We start from the raw sequence: 27,199 nt of genomic DNA on the forward strand, positions 1-27,199 counted from the left end.
ATCAGGGCTGGCGCTCTTCTCGCAGCCCTAGGGGGGAAATCAATCTTCCCCCGTCCCGGATTCCATAGGATTTGGTGTAGCCGGGTCTGTGGCCTCAAAGAACTGATCTCGGCTGTCCCGGGTCTGGGGGGCTCGAACTCCCACAGGGGGTGGAGTAATACAGCTCCCGGAGGGCTGAGGGCGGGACTGGGGTCGCAGCCCGTATATTCCCAGGGCCTGGGAGTAACCGGCCTGGGGGAGGGAGGGCATGAGGGAAGGTTGGGGTGCCGCGGGTACGGCGAAGAGAGGCGGGGGGGGGTGCTGGCGGCGTAGAGACTGGGGGCGGTGTGCATCCGAGGGGAGGCTGGGGTGTAGCGGGCATCGCCCGTAGAGGCTAGGGATCGGGGTGGAGGGTAAGGAAAGATTGGGGCTGGGAGCGGCCGGGAGAGGAGGAGGGTGGAGGTGGTTGGGTCCGGAGGGAAAAGCTCGGGAGGTCGCAGGCATCGAGGCGGGGAGAGCTGGGGGCTGGCCAATCTCTCGGGGGGGCAGACAGGGGGCGTCTGGAGGAAGAGAGGAGCAGACAATGGCCGCGGCGGGGGCGGGGCTGCAGGAACAGCCGGGGGCGGTGCCCGGGAGGTTGCCCCGCCCCGCGCGCCCCTCCTCCGCCCCTCCCCCGCCGGCCCGGGTCTGGTTCCCGGTGCCTGATTCCCGGTCCTCGGTCCCGCCATGGGAGCCTGAGCGCCCCCGCCCGGCCCCCCGCCCCCGGGGCCTCGAGGGGGGAAAGGCAGCGTGTGGGACGGAGAGGGGCGCGGACCCCAACCCCCTGTCCAGGCGCGCTGCAGTCCGGGCGCGAGTTCCGAGCGGCGGGTGGGATACAAAGGCGCGGCCGACCCGCACCCGCAGCGGCGGTGAGTACGGGCTGGGGGCGCGGGCCAAGTTTTCGGAGAAGGAAGCCCACAAGGCGGGAGGTCATGCAAAGCTGGGGACACCGGACCGGGTGCGCTGGGAGGCGGCTGGGGCTGGGGGCTCTGGGCAGCCCCCTTCCGGTGCGTCCCGGGCACAGCGGGGCGCCCTCCCGACTTTGGGGAGGGGGCGGAGCCGGGCCTGGAGAGCCGGGGACTTTCCTGGGCCCCGGGCGGCGGGGGCCTTGCTGATCCCGGGGGAGCCAGGGAGCTGAGGCCCGGGTGTGGGTGGGAGGGCAGGGGGAGGGCCAGAGTCTGGAGGAACAGGAGACCAAGGGTTCAGGGATGCGCCCCTTGAGACGTGGGGAGGGACAGGCAGGTATGCGTTGGGTTGTGATGTGAATCTGGGGAGCAGGCCCCGAGAGCAGGGGGTGTGAGCTGGAGGCCTGGACTGGCTGCAGGGACTGGGGGCCGGGGACAGGCGCTACCCCACCTTCACTCGTGTTTACCTGGGTGGGGGGAGGAGGCGGCTGTGGCCATGCACCGGTGAGTTTGGAAGGGGCGGCAGGGAACCAGTGAGTATGAGTCTTTGTTTTTGTGCGTGTGCACCTTGACTGCAGGTGGACCCTGGGCTTGGTGGTGACGGTGTTTTTCTCAGCCTGAGGGTGTAGGAGCCACTGACCACATATCTGCTGTGTGTTTGCATGTGTGTATGTGTGTCTATGTGTATGGGGTCTTGGGGTGCAGGTAAGAGCAGAATGGGGTCTAAGAAAGGGGTCTAGGGGTGCGGGTAAGAGCAGAATGGGGCCTACTTGCATAGGTGAGTGCACCTATAGACTGGGAAGGGTGTGGGTGAATCTGTGTTCTCTTGAGTATGTAACCAAATTGGTGGGTAGGTGCCAGTGTGTGTGTGCCTGCCCAGGGTGTGTGTATTTCTGAGTATGTGTTGGGGGCGCTACTTCTTGCGTCTTCAGGCAGATTTTCCTGGTGGAAAGTCCAAGAGAGAGCTGTTTGGAGGATTCTGAGGCTCCATGGGTAGTACCTTAAGACCTATGCAGGGTGAGTGGGCCATGTTATGAATTGTCTGCTTGGGAGATGGGGTTTTCTAGAAAAAGGTTTGTGGTGGGGTCTAGGATAAGGGTTCTGTTGGCCATTGAGGGGAGGAATCTGGGGAATTAAAGGAGACTGAACAGAATACGAGGCCCCTACTGCCACTTCAGCATGACATCTGAGGTTGGGTTCTAGTGCTTGGGTAGGCCCAAGTTCAGCCTCACAGCCATAGTTCTCTTGGATCTGTTTCTGAGTCTGTGCCAGGACCCTACAGTTCTGAGGTGTCTTGAGTCTGGGATGGGGGCCAGAGGAAGGACAATGCAAGGGGAAGAAAATCCTGGATAGAGAATGTGGTATGGGGCTGGGGTTGACAGGGGGGCGTTTCCTTGGGAGCTTCTGCAAGGTTGTCTGATTGGGATGGGGGCCTGGGCCAGGCAGAGTGTGAGGACTAGGGAGTACGCTCCAGAGAGGGCAGACAGCCTAGCTAGGGAGGCGTGGGCACCTTTGAAGCTGTATTCATCACCGATAGAGCCACAGGAAGACATCCAGAAGCAATACCCCTCCTTCTCCCCTTGCCTCTCTTGCTCTTTCTTTTCTGGGGTGAACACCTTCAAGTTGCATGCCCCTCTCCAGTCTCTCAGCCATATTCCTCTTGCTGTGAGTTTGGGTCCAGACACTGAGTTTGAGGAGCTGAGGCCATGATCACTCTATGCGCGTTTTGGGGTTCATTAGAACTGAATATGAGAGACCTCCATGGGCCGTGTAGTTGGAATGGTCCCTCTTTAGCCCACAGGGCTCCCCACCTTTCCTAAAGTCCTGGGATAAAGGAAGTGGGATTTAGAAAAAGTGGCCATTAGAAGTAGGGGCAGAATAGGAAAAGACCTTTTTCCTAAAAAAAAAAGGCTCGATTCCTCCAAATTTCACCTGCCTGAAGGGTCAAGCCTGGGTGGGCAGGTACAATGTCTAGGATGCGGCCCTCAGCGTGTTGGCTGTGTGCTCTCGCTGCATGATACTTGCAGGGTGCCCTTCCGGGGCGTGGGATGTGGTCAGACAATTGAGTGTGCGATCTTGGAAAGTGCTTCCAGATTGGAGCCCTTGGCCTCATGGCTCTCCTCCCCCATTGCCCAAGCCCTGCCTTCTGCTTTCTCGAAATCTCTTGGGCCAGGCACTTTGGCGCGACCCTCTGCTTCTGCTCCTTCTCGACCCTCTGCTTCTGCTCCTTCTCGTTTGGGGGAAGGCCTGTTCCTGGACTGAGAGCAGGACAGATTTCTATCTGCTCATCTGGTTTCCAAGAGATCCTTCTGGCTGGTGGGGGTAGGGGGAGTGCACTTGACTGAAGGAAGCTTTGGAGGGGTAACAAGATAAGATCTGGGGCTCCCCCTCTTCGCCTCTGAGTTTTAGGGACTCTAGTCTTATCCTTTGCTCATTGCCGCTTAGACACAGAAGTGGTTGGAATGAACACTTATAGTGGTGTGGTATTGGGCAAGTTCTTCCATCCGGTTCCTCACCTGTCTTCCAGCTGGGGACTGCGCCCTTCCCAAGAAACCCCAGGTGCCCCCACGACGCCTTCCTGGGGTTTCAGCTTGCTCTTAATTCTGGTTCTGCCACTTCCTAGTTCTTTGACCTCAGACAAAATAGATAACTTTTTGAAGCCTCACCTGTAAATTGGAGTTAATGATAGGCCCTGCTCTTGGATTTATGAGGATTAAATGAAGTAATACACAGGGCACTTCACATGGTGCCTGGCACGGGAGGCCCTCGGTAAGTGGTTCTGGTTCTGATTGGTGACTGTGTGAGAGAGGGTTGGGCTGGGAGGAGAGGTGGGCTTTGGTCCCACCCTTCTTCTGACAGACCATTCGGGCACTGCCTCCCGGGCCCTGCCCTGGGGGACACACTGCGATGGAGGGGCGAATCAGCCGACTCCCGGGGACACGTGTATGGACTCGTTGGTCTGTGAGCCTGTGGGTGCTCTGTGGTAGTGTGTTCAGGAGGTCCTGGAGCACGGGGTGGAGTGCTTGACCCTGATAGGTGTCAGGGGTAAAAATGAGTTAAAAAAAATTGAGATTACATTCACGTAACATAAAATCAGTTGTTGGAAAGGGAACTGTGACATAAGTGTGTTCAAGGTGTCGTGCAACCACCATCTCCAGCTACAAGCATTTGTTACCACCCCAGACGGAAGCCTGTAGCCATTAAACAGTTGCTTTTCACTTCCCCGATCTACGGACACCCCTGCTTTTGTTTTCTGTCTCTATGGATTTACCTGGATATTTCATAACAATGGAATTAAACCTTCTGTGTCTGGCTTCCCTCACTCAGCATCATCTTCTCGTCCGTGTTGCAGCATGCATCAGAACTTAATTCCTTTTCTTGGCTAAATCATATTCCAGTGCAGGCTCGGCCTTGGTTGGAGTTAAAGGATGAACAAGGGGACAGGGAGGAACTGAGGAGGGTGCTGTAGAGGCTGCTTGTGAGCCGTGGGGTGGGGGATTTATGAATACTGCTGTATACATAAAGGAAGTCTTGTGAGGGTGGTGGGGCTGGGGCCGGTTATAACTTGCTCTTTTCTCCTTCTTCCTGGGTATGAGCTGCTCTCCTCCTTATAGGGGTTCATTTTTCTCTTTTACGCGGCACCAACTCCCCTCTCCACATTGACCTCGCACCCCATGCAGGTTTGTAAACTTCACGAAGGGATTTTAGCAGCAGCGGTGAAGGGAAGGTGTGGGGGCAAACCCTGCTCCCACTCAGTGCCTTTGACCTTGCCTGCCCACTCCCAGCCTGCCTCCTGGTGATCTGACTTGTGCACCTTTCATGCTGTTTGTTGTGATCTGAGGAGGAATGAGGTGGCCAGGGGAGTCCCCCTTTGCTCTACCCTGACCAGCATAGAATAGGAGGCAGAGGCCTTGTATGGGGGAGCCCTTTGGAAATAAGGTGTTGTGTGTTGGTCTGATGCCCCTGGCAAGACTGGTAATTACAGATGTGACAGCTGGGAACAGACTTGAGAGAAGCAGACCTGGAATCAGCAGAGTGGAGGCTATCCCGGGAATCAGGGTGGGGCCGTGAGAGGGAAGAGTAGGGAGAAGCTGGGGGCTGAGGTGCGGCTTGGGGGCCCTGCCACCCCCAAAACAACTGGCTGGGCTTAGTGCCTCCAGGGAAGGTGGTAGTGATGGGGCCCCACCCTTCCTCACTGTCAGTGTGTGTGTTGGGGGGTGGGGAGGAAGGAGAGAAGCTGGAGACTCTGGGAACCTGAGGACCCAGGCAAGAGTAGGAAGAGGGGTGGGGTTCTCTTTTGGGGCATGGTCTACGTTAAGGAGGGGCTTGGCCACGCGGGGGCTGGAGTCAGCACTGTGCCCAAAGGTGATTTCAGCTTATTCTGGATGGGATCTGCTCATTGGGGGCAAGGGGAACAGGAAGTGGAGGGGACAGGAAGTGGAGGGGAGGGCTGTACACCCTCTACAGGTAAAGGAGTTTGGACGCTACTGTTTTATTGAATGTGTGGCCTACTGTGCTATTGTGTTTACATTATTTTGTCAAAAACTTAGGTATCCCATATAGTCGCTACCTTTCACCTACGAAACCCGAGTTAGGGAAGGGGCCGTCCCACCCAAGCTTCTGAGGCTGTGTGGGGCTGGCGCTTCTGCTTCTGAGTGTCATTGCACGTACCCTCTCTTTCCAGTGAGTTCTGATTTTACTCACTTTTGCTTTTTGAACTTTAGCTTGAATTATTCTCCTGGATCCCCCCAAATAGACTTACACCCAGGTGTCAATCTGAGGGGTAGAGAAGTAAGTCTGGGGGGCCTCTTCTTCCTGCTGGGCCTCTTCATACATGGGGCACTGTAGGCCCTTGTCTTGATGCTTGGCCCTTGTCTTGAATTTTCTCGCCTCCTCCTGACAATATCCCCCACTTTCACCAGACCTGGCCCCCAACCTCCTGCCAGGGAAGAGTACATGTTTGTATGCGGCCTGGGTAGGGGGGTGAGGGGGCTCTAACTTTTTAGGGAAAGAGAGGGAGGGAGTGTGCAGGAGTAGGAGCTGTGCCTGAGGTGTGAAGGCAGTAACTTCAGACCAACAGAGTGTGAACAGACCCTTATTTTGTCCCTTTATTCCAGGAATGGAGGTGGGAGTTGCAGGTGGGGGAGGGGGAGGCACAGAGCATCCTAGCAAAGGATGGACACTCCATTGGTGGGATTGCCCAGATCGTCTTGGTCGATCCTCAGGCTTCCGGTGGTTTGGTATCCTTTGGTAAGACTGAGCTCATTGGCCAGACTGAGCCTGGGGTTGAGCTGGGGCCATGCATCAGTCACCCTGCAGCTCACATCCTTCGGCCACCCCACTTCCTGCTCTCCTATAAAACAACCTCTGAGCTGGGACCCCGCATTCCCCTGCACACCTGAGGTGTGCCACCCTCTCCGGTAGCTGCTCTGCCCCCATCCAGCAGAGGCAGACAGCTGCTGCATGGGCTGTGGTGTCAGGCCGAGCTGGGGCCCACCTCCTTGCAGGCTCTGAAGGGCCGGCGTGTGCAGGCAGGGGTGGGGGTGGTTTGCTGTGGACAGAGCAGCTTCCCCATCTCCCATGTCCTCCTTCTGCTGTCTCTGAGGGCAACTCCAGGGGCCTGTTTCCTTCTTGGCACACGCACAGCTTACCTGGTGGGCAGGTAGGGGCCAGTCCCGCGCAGCAGCTGAGGGAGGAAGAACCTGGTGGGTGGGAATTTGGGTCCTTCTGTTGGTGAAAATGAAACAGGGCATCCAGGCACCTAGAGTTGCCTCTCAGCAGCATAGCATCCTGCCTCCCCCCGGCTCCCACCCGGGACTCATGCCAAGGAGATTACTCACTCTTCTGCCCCCCTCCCAGCATTCCTGCCAGACTAATTGGGAATTGCTTTGGGAGAGGCTGTGGAATGAGGTGCTGAGGTGTGTATAGCGTGTGTGTGTGTGTGTGTGTGTGTGTGTAGTGTGTGTGTGTGTGTGTGTTGGGGGGGTGGGCAGGGACTTTCTGAGAGCAGGGTAGAGGTGAGGGTGCAGAGAGAAAGTAGAGCAGGTCTTTACAGAACCTGCCAGGCCAGGGTGGGTGGAGCTGGGTGGGGCAGCAGGAGCCGTGCCAGGTTTCAGAGGGGGCATACATGTGTGGTAGGGATGTATGTGGGTGTCCGTGTGTGTGGATTTAGAGGGTACCCAGTCCCACGCCTGCCTCAAATGGAGGGAAATGAAGGAAGTAGATGGAGAGGCACTTGGCTCTGGCTCCCCTGCTCCTTTTCAGCTAGAATGTGAGCTCAGGTATCCTGGCAGGGAGCCCAGGCCTGGCCACCCCCAAGGTGCCCCTTGCCCGGGGTCTGGTGATGAGCGCCTGCACTGGAAGTGAGATCCTGCATCTCTCCCCTACATTGGCCCACAGAGGAGAAGGACCTTGCCCCTGCCCTGGGGCTGAGGATGGTGAGCTCACGTCTGGGCTGTCCTGGGAGAGGCCTGGCTAACCGGGTGCGGGTGGGGTGCTTGGCGCCAGCTCCTGGGCTCCCTGGCGGGCTCCTTCCTATCCCTCCGCCCATTGAGAGTGAGCTGGCTGCTCTCTGGCCCCCTGAATGCCATGGTCACCCATGGGCCTTGGGGCCTTCTTCAGGGCATGGGAATGAGGTTGGGGTAGATTCCTATCTCAGTTTTAGTCTGGGCCTGGGGCTGGTCCTCACCATTCTGTGTCATCGATCTTTTTGTCCTTTTGTGTTTGGGAACAGCAGGCCTGTGCCTTGGCATAGGTGTCCTGTCCATGCTGGAAGCCTACTGAGAACAAATGGGTGACCTCAAAGTCCCTGGTCAGATTCCTGGACACAGAGACAGAGAACAGCTTTCTAAGCAAAAGGGTTTTGTGAGTCTTGACTGTCAAAGCTCAGGCTTATTCCAGTCTCTGCCCTGGTCACTGGTGAGAGGAAGGACAGAGCAGGAGTCAGTGAATTCTCTCCCACCTTGCTATGGGGTTGGCCGCTCCAGGGGGACCTGGTCTGAGGTCATGGTGTTAGTAAGATGAGGTGGTGAGCCATTGACTCCCAGGGCCACCTTTTACCTATAACACTGAGGTCACACTGAAGGCTCCTTCCAGCTTTGTCTGGAGCCTGCTAGGGACCCTGGCATCCCTGATGGCCAGAGGTGCTATAGTGGCTGCTGTACTCCCCACACAGGTGCCTTCCCACCCCTGTTGTCTGACAGGGTGGCCTGGATTCCCCAGGGCCCTGGGAGCAGTGTGGCAGAGAGGAGGCCCCTCCCTGCCTCCCAGGGCCCAGGGACCAGCACGGTGCTCCACGTGGGACATACACACGAGCTTCTGGGGCTCTGGGCTGGGAGTGGGGCTCCTGTGCCCCTAGCACGTGGAACCTGTGCTGATGTTCCTGGAATCAGAGCAGCGGTGGGTGATGCTCTGGAAGCCTGGGGCCGGGGACTCCATCACAGGGGCGGTGGTGGACAATGGGTGCTTGGCACCTGTGGCTGCAACGGGTTTTTCTGTAGAATCAGAGACCTTCGTGGGTGAGAGGAAGTCTTTGCAGGGGGGCTCTGCGGAGACCGTTGTGCCTGTTCCTCTGTGTCCAGGCAGGACCGCCTCCCCTCATCTGAACTGAGGACAGGAGGTGTTTCCTGAGATCAGCTCCAGACAGAGGGAAGCGTTGGCTTCTTGCCTTCCTCCCCAGCCCCTACCCCTCTCCCGCTGGCTGTAAGTTCTTAGAATCCAGTCCTTCCTGTGGTCCTGTCCTTTCTGAGGTGAGGAACAATAGGTGTCCCCTCCCACCACTTCCCTGACCAGTCCCCCTGGTTCCCACAGTGCATCTCTGCTGGTTTCCTTTCCCTGGGCAAGGGTGGGCGGCAGGTGGGCTTGGCTGCACCAGGAGAGGAGGCCGTTGTTACCGCTGCCTGCCATGGTTGTGATCTCAGCGCCCATGCCCGTGCTCACTGCGGTCCGGTCCACCTGAGTTACTCATAGCGGGGCTGTGGGAAGGGGACAGTCTTAGTCTGCCAACATCCAGCTCTCCCCCTCCCGAGCCCCCCTCTCCCCACTCCTACCCCAGACCTTGCCCCTCTGCCTGTTGCCAGGTTCTTAGTGTGTTTTTTCCAGAGGCCTGCGATTGTTTCCTAAAGAAACCCGATCCCAGCACGCAGACAAAAGCTGGGGCCTCCAGAGGAGAAGCCCCATTCTCTCCTGCTCTGTCCCTAACCCCCCAACCTCCATAACCTTCTCGCTTTGGATGCTGGGTATGGGTTCCAGGACCTGGCTGCCATCACCTAGGCAACGGGGGGCTTTGGTTACTATGGTGATCAATGTGGGAGAAGCTGGGCAGCCGGGACAAAAGCCCCCACATCCCCAAGCCCTCCCCCCAACTCCCTTGGGATGATACTGAGACACATTCCATTAATTTTATTTCTGAAAGGCCTTTGAGGGGAGAAGGGCTCCTCTTTGTGCTGGCCTCTCTCCCTCCCTCTCCCTCTCTGGCCTCCTTTTAACCCCAGATGATCCACGGTTGGTTTGAGCAGGGACCTAGTGAGTGTGTCTGTGTTGGAGGTGGGGGCAAGGTGAAGAGTAGCAGCAGGGCACAGTCCCTCTTACACCCACCCCCCCAAGCAGGGGCACCCCTGCCCTGCACCGAGTCTGACTTCTCTCCCACTTTCTACTTGTTGCTCTCATCCAGAGGTCCCCTCCCCTCCTGTTCCCTGGGGACGCTGCCCACCAGGGAGACCCTTCAAACCCCACCCCAAGACCCATGTACAGGGGGAACTTCTGCCCTTCTCTTAGTTCACCCCCCACATTGGATTCAGTGCCTGCAGCCCTTGGAGGCACAGCACTCAGGGCCTCAGAAATGGGGTTCATTTTTGTGCCTCTCTTTACTAGGGGAGGAGCACGTTGTGCTTTTGGGCACCCTGAGTTGGCTTGGGGGTGGTGAGAGAAGCAGCCCAGGGTATTGGGCTTAAGTGAGTCTTCTTTGTGGGGAAGGGGGGGGCGCTCTGGACTGAGCAGCTGGAGTTGAGGGCTGGGAGGGATAGCACCTTGTCTGGTTTGCAGTTCCTCTGCAGGGAAACACAGTGGTGTCAGCTTCTCCCTTGGGTGCATTTGAGGTGGTGGTTCAGAGATGTGCTCACGTGTGTGTGTGTGTGTGTCACACACTCACACACCTGTGGCTTCTTTATTTAGTCACACAAGCAGCAGGATTTATTTATCCCACCTCTTTCTCAAGTCTCTAAAGTGTCTGGGGACTGAAGTGTGAGTGATCTGGGGCCAGAGTGTATCAGTTGCTAATTAATTACTAGCTGTGCAGCTTATAAAAGCCCTTCTTTCACTCCCATGATCCTCATAGCAGCCCCAGCGGGTATGTATCAGTTCCCCGCTTCCCTGTTTTACCCATGAGCCTATTGGCTACAAGGCACAGAGAAGTCAAGTCAGTTGCCCAGGGCCTCACAGGCAGGCGCTGGGAGAGCTGGTTCTGCTCTATGAACCCAGATGCTTGGGTGCAGATCCCAGGCTTCTTTTCTCGTGGCTCTGGAGACTGGTCGGGGTGACGCTGTGGGATGGAGAGTCCAGGTTCTGGGGTCTCTGTGTGGGCGCAGTGATGTCAGGCCGCCCCCTTCACCTCTCCGTGCCCAGTCTGCCCATAGCCGCTCTGCTGGTGCCGGGTGGTCCTTCACACTCACACTCACGCACACCCTCACACTGTGCACAGCGAGCAGGCGGTAGCACAGCTGGGCGATGCAGGGGAGATGCACATGTTGTAGATCATCAGGGCCCTTCTCTGGCAAAGGTTTCCAGAAAGGTAGGGTGGGGTCCAGGTATCCTGTCTGACCCCTGAGGGTGTCTGTCACCCTGTCACAGAGGTGCTGGCACTCTGTGGTCTCTGGGGGCCGGCAGGCAGCTCAGTGGGGCGAGTACGAGGATTGAGCCCTGATTTCATCTTCGGAGAGGGAGAACCATATCCACTTCCTGCTATCACTGACTGGCTGGTGGCCCGCAAGGGTGATAGACACATCATGTGTCAGGAATAGTTCTTATTCTCAAGTTGCTAATGGGGAATTAGTTGGGGGAAAGTTAATGGCTATATAAAGCAAAACCAAGAACTTACTTCTTGAAGTAAATGACCTCTGGGCACCCTTGACCTGGCTGATTGTACCCCATCTGGAGACAGAGTTCTCAAGCCCAGAGCCCCATCTTTGGCCCTCTGGCTCCGGCCTTACAAGCACCTCCCTGTCTGCTCCTTTTCCCTCAGTTCATGGGTCCTGCTTGGGGGCCTTCAAAAGCCCCCCCCCTTTTTTTAAAATAACATAATAGTTTATTTTTACATCATTTTGTGGCTTTTTCCATGTCAGTTGTAATCCCTGTGGGCTCCCCATCACAAAATCACCCATGTGCCATCACCATAGTCCCGTGCATTTCCCTCCCCCCACTGTTTTTGATCCCATTCCCCACTCCCCCCCCACAAAATGTCTGTGGTATATAGCTGTTTATTACTATTATTTTCTCGCCTGTTCTGTTATACTCCTACTATGAGAGAAACCATCCGTTATTTTTTGTCTTCTTTCTGGTTTATTTCACTAAGCATGATCTTTTCCAGCTCCATCCATGTTGCTGCAAAAGACATGTGTTTATTTATTTTTTTGGTTGCTGAGTAATATTCCATTGTATATGTACCACATCTTCTTAATCTAGTCATCCATTTTTGGGCTGTTTCCATGTCTTTCCAATTGTAAATAAAGCAGCAATAAACATGGGGGTGCAGGTATCTTTTTGAATCAGTGTTTTTGTGTGTTTTGGGTAGATACCTAGGAGTGGGATTGCTGGGTTGTAGGGAAGCTCCATGTTTAGCAGTTTGAGGAACCTCCAAACAGTTTTCCATACTGGTTGTATCAGCTTGCATTCCCACCAGCAATGCAGGAGAGTTCCTTTTTCTCTACACCCTCGCCAACAATTGTTGTTGCTAGTTGTTTGAAGATGTGCCGTTCTCACTGGGGTGAGGTGGTACCTCATTGTGGTTTTAATTTGCATCTCCCTTATTACAAGCGATGTTGAATGTTTTTTTTTTTTTTTCGATGTTGAATGTTTTTTCATATGCTTGTTGGCCATCTGCATTTCCTCTTTGGAGAAGTGTCTTTTTAGCTCTTCTGCCCATTTTTTTGATGGGGTTGTTTACTTTATTTTTATTGAGTTTCACCAGATCTGTGTATTTTTGTGATCAATCCTTTATCCCTAGTTTTGTGTGAGAAAATTTTTCCCCAGATATCAGTGGGATGTCTGTGTTTTGTAATGTCTCTTTTGCTGTGCAGAAGCTGTTTAACTTGATGTAGTCCCATCTATTGATCCACTCAAGGGCCCTTTTTTTCCTTAAAGATTTATTTATTTGTGCATACAGAAGTAGGGTACAGGCCAGAGGTGCAAGGGTGGCGAGAGGATTCACCAGAGACAGAGTGGGGAGCAGAACAGGTAGATCGACAACGTACACTGCTGAGGGGTGGAGCGGGTGGGTCAGGAGAGGTCTGCTGTGCCATGTGGGTCACCTCCGGGGCAGGCGGGGATGGAACTCATGCTGAAGTGGCTTTAGCTTCAGCATGAAGCTGCACCACCAGGGAAGGCAAGGGCCCTTTTTTGACACTCTCCCTGGGTGACCCCATTCATTCCTATGACTTTATATTCTTTTCTTTTCTTTTTTAAAGATTTATTTATTTATGCATACAAGAACAGGCGTGTAGGCCAGAGGTGTGGGGGTGAGAGGATTCACCAGAGACAGAGAGGGGAGCAGAACAGGCAGACTGAAGTGCACTGCTGAGGGGAGCAGCGGGCCATGCTGGAGAGGTCTGCCGCGCCATGTGGGTCACCTCTCTGGCCTAGGATCGAACTCATGCTGCTGTGGCTGCGGACGGCTTCCTAGTGCTGCGCTTTAACCTGTTGCGCCACCACAGGAGGCCCGATATGCATTCTTTTCTGAGTGCAACTCCTCTGCCACCTGCCACCTGTTGGCTGTGCCTCCCTCTTGCTTCCCCCCTAGTCTTCCCTCCTTACTGAGGGCACTGCCAGTTCTTCTCTTGCTCTTGATGTGCCCTGCCTCCCACCCAGTGAGTACTGTGTCCCTTCACCGTCTATCTCCCGCGTGCCTGTGTCACTTAGCTCCGTAACTGCCTGCCCCACGGCCTCACTCATTCTTACAGAGCCGAAAGCTTCCCATTGTCCTTAGAATAAGCCCCAGCTGGTCTCCTGGCCCATGGAACTTGCAGTGACCTGGCCTCTGCACCTCTCAGCTTCACCTCCTCCCTCCTTCTCCCCTTGGCCAACTGGGCTCCCCTGGCCTTTTGCTCCAGAGCCACACAGGGCTCTCTGCTGCCCTTGGCCTTCTGCTCTGGACCTGTGCCCTGAGTTCTCCCCTGCTCGCTGATGCCTCATTTCCCATTCCCCATCCTTGGGGCTATGACTTGTTTTCTAGGACTTTCCGGAAGTCTCTATTGAGAACAGACCCCCACCCCCGTTGTGTTCTTCTACCACGCGCCTCAGTGATTAACTATCAGCGCTTACTGCTGGGTGTGTAACTTGCGTCTGCTTCACCTCTGGGTGCCAGGTGAGCAGAGCTGAGCAGCGAGTGATGACAGGAAAGCACACTCAGGTCTGGGCAGGGTTACATGGAGTGGGTCAGAGGGGGTGAGGCTATCTGGTGCAAGAGAGGTGGGGGCATCGGTGAGAGTGGGGACCTCTGAGGAAGGAGCAGGGTTGGGTGAGAGCTGGAGAAGAGGGGAGAGGCAAGGTCATCCTCTGCAGGGTTAGAGGGTGAACTGGAAGAAAGGGGTGGCTCCCCACCCAGAACCAACTGAAATGTGCCACCTTGACATTACCCCATTGTGGTGCCTCCTCCTCGCCCATGTCCCTGCTGTGCGTGTGCACAAACTCTCCACGCACTCACATGCACCCACTTGGAGCAGACCCACGCATACACATTACATGCTTGACCATGCTCACCCCGTCATATGCACACACTCTCAAACCTCACACATATATACACATTACCACTCGCGGGCCCCCCCGCTCCCATGCTTGTACAGCTCACACACATCGTCACTCTCATGTACACAAAGCTTCGAGGGGAGCAGGCAGGCCCTGGCAGGAATTATGGGTGTAAGTGATGGAGGAGATGGTGCAAGAGAAGTGTGGGTAGCCCTGCAGGTGAGAAAGGGCAGGTAAGTGGAGAGAGGAGAGGCCCAGGCAGCCTCTGGACAGAGCCAGCGGCCTTCTGCCCTCTGGGGCGTCCACCGTTCCAGCCGCCAGCCTGGCAGGACCTGGCTGCTCTGGTTCTCTTTCTGCGGCTCAGGGTTGGGTCATTCTGGGTAGCCTTTGCAACTGTCTTTTCCCACCCCTGAACCCTTGGCAATCCGGGGGTGGGCATAGGGTGCAGGGCTGGAGGAACTGGGGCTGCTGGACAGAGCAGGAGCCTGGGAGGAATGTTTGAGGTGGAGACTGGGTTCACCTGTTCAGGGGAGGCCTTCTGCCCTCCGGCCCACATTAGTTCCAGTTACCCCTAACCCATTGTGTCTTCTCCTCAGGATCGTCGCTTGATTTTCTCTGAGACAAGCCCACTCTTCCAGCAAAATAGAGTCCCTCAGGGTGACAGTGGATTTCCTGAAGGTGCCCCTTGGCCTGAAGAAGCCGGCGCTGAAGGAGGTGGCTGTGGGGCCCCCCAAAAGGCCCCAGCCTGTGGCCCTGGAGCGCTACAAGGCTCGGCGTTCAGACGCCATGGACACCGAGTCCCAGTACTCGGGCTACTCCTACAAGTCGGGCCACTCCCGCAGCTCCCGCAAGCACAGGTGGGCTGAATAGGGGGTGACATGGGCGGCCGAGGGGGGGCTCCGGGGCTCTTGTGCGCTGTGGATGTGGGTGAGTGGCTGGTCACCCTGGGCCTGTTCCCTCGCCTCCCGCTCCAGGGACCGCAGGGACCGACACCGCTCTAAGAGCCGAGATGGGAGCCGCGGGGACAAGTCGGTGACGATCCAGGCTCCGGGGGAGCCCCTGCTGGACAACGAGTCCACGCGAGGGGATGAGCGGGTGAGCGCCAGGGGTGTGTGGGCCACACCCAGTTTCCAGACTGTTCCTGGGGAGGGAGGCCGCCTCAGAGAGCGGTGTCCGGCGATGTGGGCTTTTCAGACAGGTCAGGCTGGGAGGGTGTCTCTGTGCCCGGCTTCCTCTGCTTCTTGTCCTGAGGTCGGGCCTATTGCGGTTGACTTCGAGGACTCTCCATTGAGATTCTTTTGGAAGCAGCAGCCTCTCCCTTCTTTGTCTCTAGAGGGGTAGGAAGTCCTGGGTGCATAATGGGAATCTCCTGGCTCCTCAGGGAGCCAGGAATCGGAGTGGCGGGCAGTGGGTGGCCCTCGGGTGTGGGCACCCTGAGTTTCCCTGCGTGGACACTGGTGTGTCTGCTTGTGGAGTAGCATCACCTGATCTTACAAAGATGAGGTGCCCAGGGAAGAGAGGACAAGAAAGGGAGGGGAAGTGATGCTGGGAGGGGATGTGGGGATCTGGAAGGGATCTGATGGGGAGAGAGAAGTTAGAATGCCGGGTTGGGCTGGGCTGGGGGAGACTGGGGCTGCCCTTGTCTCATTCCCCCTATTTCCTTTTCTCGGGAGCAGAGAAGCTGGGATTCCAGCTTCTTTTTCCTCAGAAGAACTCTCGGGGGGGGGGGGGCATTCCTGGATGATGGAGCAGAGCTGTGCTTGAGGGAAGCCTGCTCCTCTTCCCAGTCCTGGTTTCCCTGAGTTCTTCACATGGCCTGAGGTGCAGTCCGTTCCTGTGCTTGGGAAGGAATCCCCAGGTGGTAGATAGGGTGGTTCTGCATCTGGGGTCACACCAGGGAGGGAGAAGACCCTGCTCCTTGAGCAGAAAGTGGTCAGCACGTCAACGTCCTGTCTTCAGCTGAGCTTGACAGAGGAGACTCCTCGCCCTCCTAGTCACTATCCTGCCAGGCTTTCTCCTGAGTCCCCACCCATGACTCAGTTCTGTAGCCTAAACCCCCGAACCCCCACATTTTTAGACTGTCCCAGGAAGGAAGGGTGTAGCCCTGACGGCCACTGGTGGTCTGGGCCCCTTCTGTGGGATGGCTTCCTGCCTCTGCATAAGGACAGTTTGAGGCCCTCACTCAGCAGGGCGCTGGGACCCCTGCACATCTACCCCTTGCCTCCAGGAGTGGAAAGGCAGCTCCTGTGCTGCAGGCGTTCAGACGCCCAGCAGAGTGGCTGGCAGACCAGGGATGCCAAGTCGCTCTGCGTCTAAGCCTCTAAACCGTGTCCCCACCCCATACTCAGCCTCCCCTGGGCTCCCCTGCTGTCCTCAGGTAAGCTGCTTTGTTAGGTCATCCTTTATCAGAACCTGGGAGACTCATGTGCTCAGGGACAGGTGCTTTTTGCTCAGTGTGACTGCAGGAGACCTGCTCACGCCCATCTCTGCACACCCATCACCCTTTTACAGCCCTTTGGGCCCTCAGTTCATGCCATTCCTCTCTGGAGACTCCCCCTTCCAGCAGGGAACACTATGAAAGCTGGGAGGAGTTTAGGACTATGCTGCTAACATTCCCTGGGATGTGTTTAATGCAAATTCTGGCCCAGGGATTGGGGGCTGGGGCCTAAGAGCCTGCGTTTCCAACAGGCTCCTGGAGGCTGTCCAGACTGATTACATTTTGAGTGCCCAGGTCTTAAGTGATCGCTTAGTCTAGTGATCTAGGGAGATTTTTTTTTTTTTACAATATAATAGTTTATTGTTACGTCATTTTGTACACTTTTTTTCATCTCAGTTGTAATCCCCGTGGGTTTCCCATCACCAAATCCCCATGTGCCATCACCACAGTCCAGTGCATTTACCTCCCCCCACCGTTTTTGATCCCACTCCCCATTCCACCCCCACAAAATGTCTCTGGTATATGGTTGTTCATTATTCTTATTTTCTCGCCTAGTCCATTATGCTCCTGCTATGAGTGAAACCATCTGGTATTAATCTTTTTCTTTCTGGCTTATCTCACTAAGCATTATCTTTTCCAGCTCCATCCATGTTGCTGCAAAGGACATGTGTTTCTTTTTTTTGGTTGCTGAGTAATATTCCATTGTATATATGTACCCACATCTTCTTAATCCAGTCATCCATTTTTGGGCATTTGGGCTGTTTCCATGTCTTTCCAATTGTAAATAAAGCAGCAGTAAACATGGGGGTGCAGGTATCTTTTTGAATCAGTGTTTTTGTGTGTTTTGGGTAGATACCTAGGAGTGGGATTGCTGGGTCGTAGGGAAGCTCCATGTTTAGCAGTTTGAGGAACCTCCAAACAGTTTTCTACAGTGGTTGTACTAGTTTGCATTCCCACCAGCAGTGCAGGAGAGTTCCTTTTTCTCCACATCCTCGCCAATATTTGTTGTTGCTAGTTGTTTGAAGACATGCTGTTCTCACTGGGGTGAGGTGGTATCTCATTGTGGCTCTAATTTGCATCTTAGGGAGCTTTTTATAAAAACAGTTGATACCTCTGGGGTATCAACTGGTTTTATTATAAAATGTCTGCTGGGGCTGAGAACCAGTTGTCTGTCCAATTTCATCACACAGAGGCCCTGTTCTAATCCAGGGTCAGCGTGGGTCCCTCAGTCCCTAGAAGCCTGCTCTGCCCAGCAAGTCTGACCTCAGCCCCAACTAAGGCCTGGGCTGCTTGGGGGGCATCTGTCTTGTGTTCTTGAGCGCAAGATAAACTGTGCCTGTGAATTGTTCTCCCCTCCCCTGGGCGGCTTGAAGCTCCTACCTAGCAGAGGCCGGGCTGGGGGCAGGGTCAAGCCAGTAAACCCTCTGATGGCTGCTGTGTTTGCTGAAACCTCTTTTCTCCCCATGCTTTCTGGTCTCCTCCCACCTCCTGTCCCCCCGCCCCCCACACTGACCCTCCGCTGCAGGATGACAACTGGGGGGAGACGACCACCGTAGTAACAGGCACCTCTGAGCACAGCATCTCCCACGATGACCTCACGCGCATCGCCAAGGACATGGAGGACAGCGTGCCGCTGGACTGCTCGCGCCACCTGGGCGTGGCGGCGGGGGCCACGCTGGCGCTGCTGTCCTTCCTCACTCCGCTGGCCTTCCTGCTGCTGCCCCCGCTGCTGTGGCGAGAGGAGCTGGAGCCGTGCGGCACGGCCTGCGAGGGCCTCTTTATCTCCGTGGCCTTCAAGCTCCTCATTCTGCTGCTGGGCAGCTGGGCGCTGTTCTTCCGCCGGCCCAAGGCCGCGTTGCCTCGCGTCTTCGTGCTGCGCGCGCTGCTCATGGTGCTGGTCTTCCTGCTCGTGGTGTCCTACTGGCTCTTCTATGGCGTGCGCATCCTGGACGCGCGGGAGCGCAGCTACCAGGGCGTCGTGCAGTTTGCCGTGTCGCTGGTGGACGCGCTGCTCTTCGTGCACTACCTGGCCGTCGTCCTGCTCGAGCTGCGCCAGCTGCAGCCTCAGTTCACGCTCAAGGTCGTTCGCTCCACGGATGGCGCCAGCCGCTTCTACAATGTGGGCCACCTCAGGTGTGGGCACAGAGGGGCCGATGGAAGGGCAGTGGCAGAGAGGGGCGGTGAGGGGTTGGGGGAGGGGGAAAGAGTAGGAGTGGAGGGGCAGGGCCCCGGGCGGGATGGGACTGTGGGCTGGCTCTGGTGCTGCTGAACTGTGGCAGGAGGGGGGTCCAGGTGCTGCAGGAGGGGTAGGGTTAGGGAGGGAGGGAAGTGGGGGAGGGGCTGGCGTCCTGCAGTGCAGGAGGTGGAGCCCAGGACTTGGGGGGCCTGGTGAAAGCAGCTGGGTACTCAGTTGCTGCTTGATGGGATGCCTGCGGGGTTCCTGAGTACTGTGGGTGGACTTTAGGATTGGTGGTGAGCAGACAGTTGAGGTCAGGGCTCCTAGGGCAGGAAAAGTTGGGGAGGCGAGAGATCTGGGCAGAGGCTTTTCTAGCTCATTCTTGGAGGCACAGCCTCTGCACTTTAGTGAGGGGTCCCTAAAATGGGGTAACCAGAGGAGGGACTTCCAGAGGAGGAGGGAATAAAGAGATTCTTTAGTACCTTCTCCCCCAAAACTGTGGGCAGGAGATCCCAGGCCATCTTGTGTCAGTGGCCCTCCAGGCCCTGTAGGGAGTCGTGGGGGGTGCTAGAGTGGGTGAAACCCTGGCTGGGACCTGGGCCTATGCCCTTTCTCCCCGGGCTTCAGCATGCAGGGAGGGACTGGGGGCAGCGCAGGGAGAGGCTGGGAGCCTGGTAAGTAGACCTGGGCCCTGTGCCAGGCCTCCCGGACACAGCTTGTCCCTGTCCTGTGCCCTTTCCCGCGCTGCCACCTGCCCTGATGTGTCCCTCCCCCAACTCCCCTTGTCTGTTCCTTCCTCCCCGCCCCTCCTGCATCTCCCCCACAGCATCCAGCGCGTGGCAGTGTGGATCCTGGAGAAGTATTACCATGACTTCCCTGTCTACAACCCCGCCCTCCTCAACCTGCCCAAGTCCGTCCTGGCCAAGAAAGTGTCTGGCTTCAAGGTGTATTCCCTCGGAGAGGGTGAGCCGCCCTGCTCCTGCCCCCTCCGGGCTTCTCCCAGCAGGACTCCAAGTTCTTCCCCCTGAGTCACCTCCCCTGGCATTCTCCTTCCCCAGCATGTCCAGCCCCTCTGTCCTGTCATTCTCTGGACTCCACGTGGCTGACCTTAGTTGCTGATTCTCCTTGTTGTCTGCACTCTGGCTTCTTTGCTTCTGCCTATCAGCCCTGATCCTAAGACCTCAGCTCCCTGGTTCCAGGACCTCCTACGCTGGGAGGAACCCCTGCAGGACCCTGCCCTCCAGCGCTGCCTAGTTGCTCCCCCTTGGGGGGCCTCTTCCAGAAGGGGCCAGGCTGGTGGGGAGTGGGCGGGACTGTGGGAGGTGGGCGTGGCCTCCTCTGACAACCAGTCTGCTGGGCTGCTGTGTTCTGCTCTCCTGAATGGCCAGCAAGGCCTGAGTGACCTTCCCCTCTCTCTCCTGCTCCCGTGCAGAGAACAGCACCAACAACTCCACCGGCCAGTCCCGGGCGGTGATTGCAGCCGCCGCCCGGAGGCGGGATAACAGCCACAATGAGTACTACTATGAGGAGGCAGAGCATGAGCGGCGCGTGCGCAAGCGGAGGGCCAGGTGGGTGCCCGGGAGCCACGGGGTGCCTGGGCAGTGGATGCTGCCCAATTGGATGAGCGAGGGAGGGCAAGCCAGGGCTTCTGGAGCTGCTCCACGCATGTGCAGGTGGGTATGTATCACCGTATGCAGGTGGGTATGTGTCACCGTCCACACAGGCTTTAAAACAGCATACTTTGATTCTCAGCCCCTTGGGTCAGTGAGGGTCAGCTGGACTGAAGCCAGGGTGACCCTTGTTTGAGTGTGGCTGGCAGAAGTGGTTCCTTACCTGTTCCCACAGACCATTCAGAACACGGCTGTTTGCCTTTCCCTCCACAGAGGAGCAGGGTCTGACTGCTGTCCCCCTCCCCCACAGAGAAAGCTTTTTTAAAGGGTACATGTCACGAGATCAGTCCCCGGGGTAATCAGTCTTCTTATTTTAAAGTCAGCTGCATCTGTACTTAATTATATCTGCAAAATTCCCCAAAGTTGATTAATTATCAGCTGACAGGAACATGGTGGAGAGGATGGGGTCTTGAATTCTGCCTTGCTCAGTGAGATGGGGACCAGTAGAAGGATGGGGGCCTCCTGTGGATTGATTGATTGATTGATTTCTTTTTTGAAAGATTTATTTATGCATACAGAACTAGGGTACAGGTCAGAGGTGCTGTGGCAGTGAGAGGATTCACCAGAGATAGAGAGGGGAGCAGAATAGGCCGACTGATGAAGTACATTGCTGAGGAGAGCAGCGGGCGGGTCAGGAGAGGTCTGCCATGCCATGTGGGTCAGTTCCAGGGCTGGGGACCGAACTCTCACTGAAGCGGCTGTGGCAGGCTTGCAGTGCTGCGCTTTAACCCATTGTGCCACCAGGGAGGGATGGATTAATTTCTTACTGCTAGATTTTGCAGCCTTAATCTGCAAAGGGTATATTTTTACCTGCAGCATTGAGGTCCTAGCACCAATATGTTGGTAAACTCTCAAATGCTGCCCTCTCCCCTTGTCATGTTACTCTGTGATAAGTTTTGCCTGAAGAGCACCACCTAGACTGTCAGGGTTTCCACAGTGCGGGCAGATCTGGGCCCTGAGACTGCCCTTCCTCCCGTATATCTCCAGAAAGCAGCCTTATCCCATTCTTGATCCTTAAAGTAGACCTGAGGTCACCAGCCTCACGCTGTGACCTTCCAGCAGGTCTGCATTCTTCTCAGAAACGGTCCCTATGGAAGGAGACCAGAGTCCCTGCACACTTAATCTTCTGCCTTGGCTTCAGAACTCCATGCTGCCACCACTCTTTGGGGACCATGGAGGTCCTTCACTGTCACCTGGGCTGTAACTTGGAGGAAACTTTTTTCTTGGTTCCCTTGAGATGGAAATGTCTATCTTTGCAAAAGGAACTTTACTGAGACACTCGGTGAAGCAACAGGACAGGCAGGAAAACTAGCAATGTCCAGGCCCACACAAGCCCTGCCAGAATCACCCCAGGGCAACTTGGCATTTCCCAGGTCCTGGGGGCCAGGTGCTCGGCCACCGCCCTGCTTCCTCAGGCCCTGTTGGGAGTCCAGTGGGCTTTGCTTTGTTACTCAACCTCAAGCACAGGAATCAGGTTCTCACAGCTCTCAGCCCTGAGCACGTGGGCTTCCCAGGACACTTCACAGTTGCTCATTTTAGGTCCTTCTAGGTCATTCTTCTCCCAAGCCTCCTCATTCTACCCCATGTATTAGGCCCACTTCAGTGGGTGCAGTTTCCTTGTGCAGTTTTGGTTGGTTTGTGTGTCTCTGTGTCTTCGGGTAAAGCAGCTACTTTCACTTGCTCCTCCAACTGGGCTGATGGGGTTCACCAGTGTTGTCTGTAGGGTGTGTTTCCATGCCACGGTCCCAGCTTCCCAGCCAGGGTCTGGATTATGGTCATTTTCCTTATTTCTCCTATTTTGATGGAGAAGTTGGTGGACCTCTTAATTCTTTAATTACCAACAGGTGATGACTTCAGGTAAGTCACAGCCCTTCAGGCTTTGGGAATTTGTTCACCTCCTTTGCCCCTTTATTCTAGATTGTTCTTGTCTTTTCCCCCTTGATTTGCAGCAAATTCTTTACTTACCTTTCCCTTAGCCCCCATGTTAGAGAATGGTACCTGTGCCATTGTGTGACTAGATAGCTGCCATCTATAATTTTTCCCCTGATGAAGTGTTACAGTTAAGTGATATTTAAGACATGTTCCTTTCTTGAGCAGCGGGCTCTGCCCACAACACAGTTCCTCATTGTCTTTCTGGCATTAGCACTGGCTTCATTCTCTTTGACTGTGCTCACTGAGTTCCCCAGCTGTTCCCTGTCCCCAAGCACGTAGACTCACACATGCACACACATACACATTGCACACAGCTCCCTCTAGTGAGTGTGTGTTGATTTGGGGCAGCACAGGCCTGATTTGACTTCAAGAGGCGGAGCTGGGGGGAGGTGACCGATGACTTCAGTCCCCAACCCCTGCTGTCTCCAGGCTTGTGGTAGCTGTGGAGGAGGCCTTCACCCACATTAAGCGGCTACAGGAAGAGGAACAGAAGAACCCCAGGGAGGTGATGGACCCCCGGGAGGCAGCTCAGGCCATCTTTGCATCCATGGCGCGCGCCATGCAGAAGTACCTTCGGGCCACCAAGCAGCAGCCTTACCACACCATGGAGAGCATCCTGCAGCACCTCGAGTTCTGCATCACGCATGACATGACACCCAAGGTGGGCCTCCCCCACAGCCGTCCTCTGTCCCCAGCTCTGCCCCTTCTCCATTTCCTCCTCTCACACTACTTCCTCGCATCCCCACCCCACCTGCACATCCTCATCCATCTCCCCCCCACCCATCATCGCTGAGTGGGGCAGGTTCTTAGGTGGTGGGAAGAAGGGGGAGCTTCATGACTCTCTTGGGGCAGGCTAAGACCTGTAAGGGCTTGGGATTTTCCACGCCCAACGTTCTGCCTTTTCCCAGCCCCATCACACGAATGTTCTTTGCTCTGTATGGTCATCCACCCTTCAGCTCCCTTGCTCATTCGAATTACTACCTCAGAGCCGCCGCTGGTGGACAGGTGGCTGAAGGTGCTGCATTAGGATCTCGACACCCCTGGTGGTCTGATGGTGTGGTCAGCTCCGAGGGCACCAACCCTGCCAGCTGCATGGGGAGGAGGGGAGTAATGAGCACTTGCTGCATCCGGACGGCACAGGGAGGAGCAGTCTGAGGGGTCAGGAGAGGCGAGTTCCAGTCCCGCCCACTACAGACCCTTTATAGGCCCTGTTTTGTGCTGAGGAACAGGGATCTGAAGCCGCTGACCCTGGTCCCTGCCTGCTCGGGCCTGCTAAGGGGTGTGCACGGAATGAGCTGGGCAGTTGGTGGTCTGTGGAAGTTGTGCCCCAGGGAAGAGAGACAGCAGGTGGGTATGGGGGTTGCCATGAAGCCCTTCTCTCCCCAGGCCTTCCTGGAGCGGTACCTGGCAGCAGGGCCCACCATCCAGTACCACAAGGAGCGCTGGCTGGCCAAGCAGTGGACACTGGTGAGCGAGGAGCCGGTGACCAATGGGCTCAAGGATGGCATCGTTTTCCTCTTAAAACGCCAGGACTTCAGCCTGGTGGTCAGCACCAAGAAGGTCCCATTCTTCAAACTCTCCGAGGAATTCGTGGATCCCAAGTCGCACAAGTTTGTCATGAGGCTGCAATCAGAGACCTCTGTGTGACCGTGTCGTTCACAGGGGCCTGGGGGGGTGTGTGTGGGGTGGGCTCCTGGGAGCGGTGGAGGGGCCAGTGGAGGGGCCGGACCTCCTTCTACTCTCTTCCTCGTGCTCCTGGTTTGTTTGTTTTTTTTTTACTTGAATTAGATCCCCTCCCCTCACTCCTCCCCTGCCCCATGCCTTGTTTACCCTCCATGAACCTGAGACCTCCCTGCTGTTTGCAGGGAAGTCCCCTTCTCTCTTTCTCTCCGATATCACCCCAGGCCCTGCAGGGACCAGTGCCTCTCCCTCCTTCCCTGGTGACAGTCTCTTCCAAAAGGGCACAGGGCCCTCCGGGAGCCCCTATCCGCCCTAGATTCTCATAGCAGTTCTCCAGCAGCCCTGACACCTCTTTTCTGTGGGTGCAGAATTGACTCTGAGAGCCCAGGTGCCACTCTAGTTGCCTGTGGCTTCTGGGTGGCCGGGGGTCTGTCCTTCTGGCCACTGACCCGCCCTTGGCAAACCCTGAATTCTTGAGGCGAGGGCAGCCTGTGACCTCCCACACAGCTCTGGGCTCAGCGTGCCCCGCCAGGATTGTTCGTTTCCAAGCCTTGGATTCCTTGCCGCCTTCCACCCCCCACCGTCCACACTTTCAGAAAAGGGAGACCCTGCCCTTTACCCCATAACTCCACCGTCCATTTCTGATCTGCATGATCACATGCCACACAGGCACACTGGGGCGGGGACCCTCTGTGACACTTCCTTCGGGCTCTGGGAGGTAGCACCTTTCTTTCAGTGGGTCTTTCCTAGGCTACCCCTGGGGGAAGGGCAGGAGACACCCTGTGACCATCAGTGGCTGACCCGCTGAACCCACCTGCACCCGCCTGCACCCAGGCTCTGGCTTGGAGGGGCAGGTTCCCTTCCCAGGGGAGGATGGTGCGGGGCCTCCTGTGCAGACCTTCTTAGACAAGCGTTTTCTTTCCTTCACAGACCCCTAGTCTGGTTGTCTCTTTTTCACTCCAGAGACCTGTTGCCTAGTCTGTTTCCTGGAGAGGGAGTCAGCTCCTCCCTCAACCCCTGCCTTAAGTCCACATTGCCTCAGGGGTCTCTTTTCCTGGGCCTGCCAGGGTCCCCACTCTTCTCTCCCTGCCCAGTTCTCTGGCTCTGGGCTCCCTCTGTATTGGGTGAGGGACCAGCATTATTGCCTTTTGTGGGTACGTAGCCCCTCACCCCATTTAGTGTCCACAGTCTTTGCACCCAATCAGAATTGTCGAGTGTTTCTGTCTCGTTTTGAGCAAAATTTACTGACCCTCAGCTACATAATTTCAGTGTAAATCTGAGCCTTTAAGTCAGACACCTTAAACTATGTAGTGTTCGCTGAGGGGACTAGAACCATGCACCCTCAGCTGGGACCCCGGGGCTGCAGTGAGACCCAGGCCAGGCCTCTAAATAGCTTACGTACCCAACTTTCTCTGGAAGGCTTACTGGCTCTAGCCGTGAGGCGGGCCCCCAGGATAAGACCCCATCTTGTCTCAGTGTGAGGCTTTGTCTCTGTGCGTGGCTCTGGGAAAGATGTGCCAATGATGGAGTTTCTCCCACTGGCCTTTCTGAAACAGCCCATCTGCCCCCCACCACTCTCCAGTGGGCCTACTGTCTCCTCCATAGGGGCTGGTTGTGGGTTGACTTAGGCAGTTACAGGGTTCAGATTTCAGCCCTAGACTGTATTGTATTTGGGGGTCGACTCGAGTCAATATGTCCTGTCCTTGGGGTCCTGGGAAGGTTTTTTTTTCTCCTGGTTTCAGAGGCCTCCCTTCTGGGTCTCGTTTCTAAATACCTCACTGTCCTGGAAAAGGGCCTGGATGGTGACTGGGGTCATTGCCTTGTGGGCAGGAGTGTGGTCTGATGGCTGCACTCTGGTGGGGAGAGGCCAAGTGGAGGGATCTTAGTTGCTGCCCTGGCTGGGGGGGCTGGGAGTGTTTATTTTAAGAACCTGCCATGTTTTTAATCACTGTGACTTTTTCATTCCTTTTCCCTAAAACAAAAAGAAACTTCCCCCCAACTCTCGAAGCACTAAGGGCTGTGACTGAGAATGGTAGCATTTGGTCCTTTGCGTCAGAACTGTGGTATCTTTGTCTTCGTTGATTATTATTATTATTATTATTATTTTTAACAATGTCAGGATGCGTTGTCAAGTGTGTGGCTGTGTTTGTCTCCTGCTTCCCCCTTGAGGGAAGTGTCTTCATGCTGTGAACTGCTGTGGGGGGTGCTGACTCAGCCCCTCTAAGCGGTTGCCCTGTGACAACCTGTCAAGTGCTGGGTTTTCTGGGTTTTCCTGGGGAGTGTGCCCACATTATCTTGGGGTGCCATGGCTGTTTTTCCTGTGACTGTTGGGGCCCAGCTTGTCCCCACCAGACCTCCCAAACCTCCTTTCATTGCCTCGGACCTCGTCCTCTCCCCACACTTGAGCACACATGCGCCATCCCTCACCTACCTCACCGCCCTGCTGTCCCCAGCCTCCCTTCCTCCTACTCTACCCTGTGCTGTCTCTTATGCTTGTGTGTTTTCCACTGTCTTTTCTTCTCATCTCCTACACTTCAGCCCTTAATTTTTCATTCCAAACACCTCCTTGGTATTCCTGTGGCAAACTCTGATGCAATACCTGTGATGAGACGTTGGGATCCCTGGGACATTCTCACCTGAGACCTCTGTTCTCCAGTTTGTGTTCTCTCCTCTTCCGCTGGGCCTGGATGAGCTCCATGGCCCTCCATGGTATCTGTCAGTCTGTCTGTCTGTCTTCTCTTTTCTCTGCCTTCCTCAGGAGGCAGACTCTGCTGTTGGATCGGTCCTGGTGTGTGATTGTTGCGATTTGTTCTTCTGTGCGCGAAAGGAAGAGGGGTCTTTGACTTCCTTCCAAGTGAGATTGTAAATGTAGAATTTTCCACTGTTGAATCTAGATTTCTTTTCTTTTCTTTTCTTTCTTTTTTTGATTACAGAGCTGAGACATTGTGCATGCATGTAGAAAATTGTAAAATGTAAATTTTTTTTTAATATATAAAAAGCTTGTTTTTACAGTTTGCAGTGGATCTAAACATGATGGCAATTTTAGGGATTTTTTTTTCTTAAACATAGGAACTAAAACTGTACAAATTTTTTTTATATAAAATAAAGACATTTGACTTTTGTGGGGGCATTCTGTTGTTTTTCTTTTTTTTCATAGGAGTGGGAACATTAACTGTCAGGGAACCTGAGTGAGGACTCTTGTAAGGAGGTGGACCAGGAGGGGGCGATGTGAGCTCATCTTTGCCCCAAATTCTTCAGATTAATGAAAAAGAAAATTGACCAAGGAGGAATGTGAGCACCCACCTAGCCATTCCCAGGATGCTTGCCTGGATAAGGAGGAAGGGAAGATGGCTTTCTTAATAGAGCCTTGGAATTTCTGGGAATAGTTGGTGATTTCAGCTCATCACATTTCATTTAGAAAAATTCT

General features: G+C 55.5%; 1 protein-coding gene across 2 annotated transcripts; it reads left to right on the forward strand.

The window, feature by feature from the left end:
- The first annotated feature begins 699 nt into the window (after positions 1–699).
- On the forward strand, positions 700–26,812 carry VANGL2 (VANGL planar cell polarity protein 2). Of its 2 annotated transcripts, none has more exons than XM_012728835.1 (8): positions 700–887; positions 14,474–14,734; positions 14,852–14,972; positions 17,840–18,447; positions 19,317–19,453; positions 19,923–20,058; positions 22,522–22,753; positions 23,479–26,812. In XM_012728835.1, exons 2-8 carry the CDS (start codon positions 14,664–14,666, stop codon positions 23,737–23,739), a joined length of 1,566 nt encoding a protein of 521 aa, XP_012584289.1. In that variant the 5' UTR covers positions 700–887; positions 14,474–14,663; the 3' UTR covers positions 23,740–26,812. The 2 variants fall into 2 exon arrangements, with proteins under 2 accessions (XP_012584289.1, XP_004688442.1); XM_004688385.2 differs by lacking the exon at positions 700–887 and adding an exon at positions 13,427–13,497.
- Positions 26,813–27,199: the final 387 nt, after the last annotated feature.

The sequence above is a fragment of the Condylura cristata genome, unplaced genomic scaffold (assembly GCF_000260355.1).
Source record: "Condylura cristata isolate star-nosed mole 26May11 unplaced genomic scaffold, ConCri1.0 scaffold00024, whole genome shotgun sequence".
Classification (NCBI taxonomy): domain Eukaryota; kingdom Metazoa; phylum Chordata; class Mammalia; order Eulipotyphla; family Talpidae; genus Condylura; species Condylura cristata.

Coding starts and splice junctions, on each gene's coding strand:
- VANGL2 (XM_012728835.1), top strand. CDS start 14,664: ATGGACACCGAGTCCCAGTACTCGGGCTACTCCTACAAGTCGGGCCAC. Junction 14,735..14,851: donor CGCAGCTCCCGCAAGCACAG/GTGGGCTGAATA, acceptor CTCCCGCTCCAG/GGACCGCAGGGACCGACACC. Junction 22,754..23,478: donor CGCATGACATGACACCCAAG/GTGGGCCTCCCC, acceptor TTCTCTCCCCAG/GCCTTCCTGGAGCGGTACCT.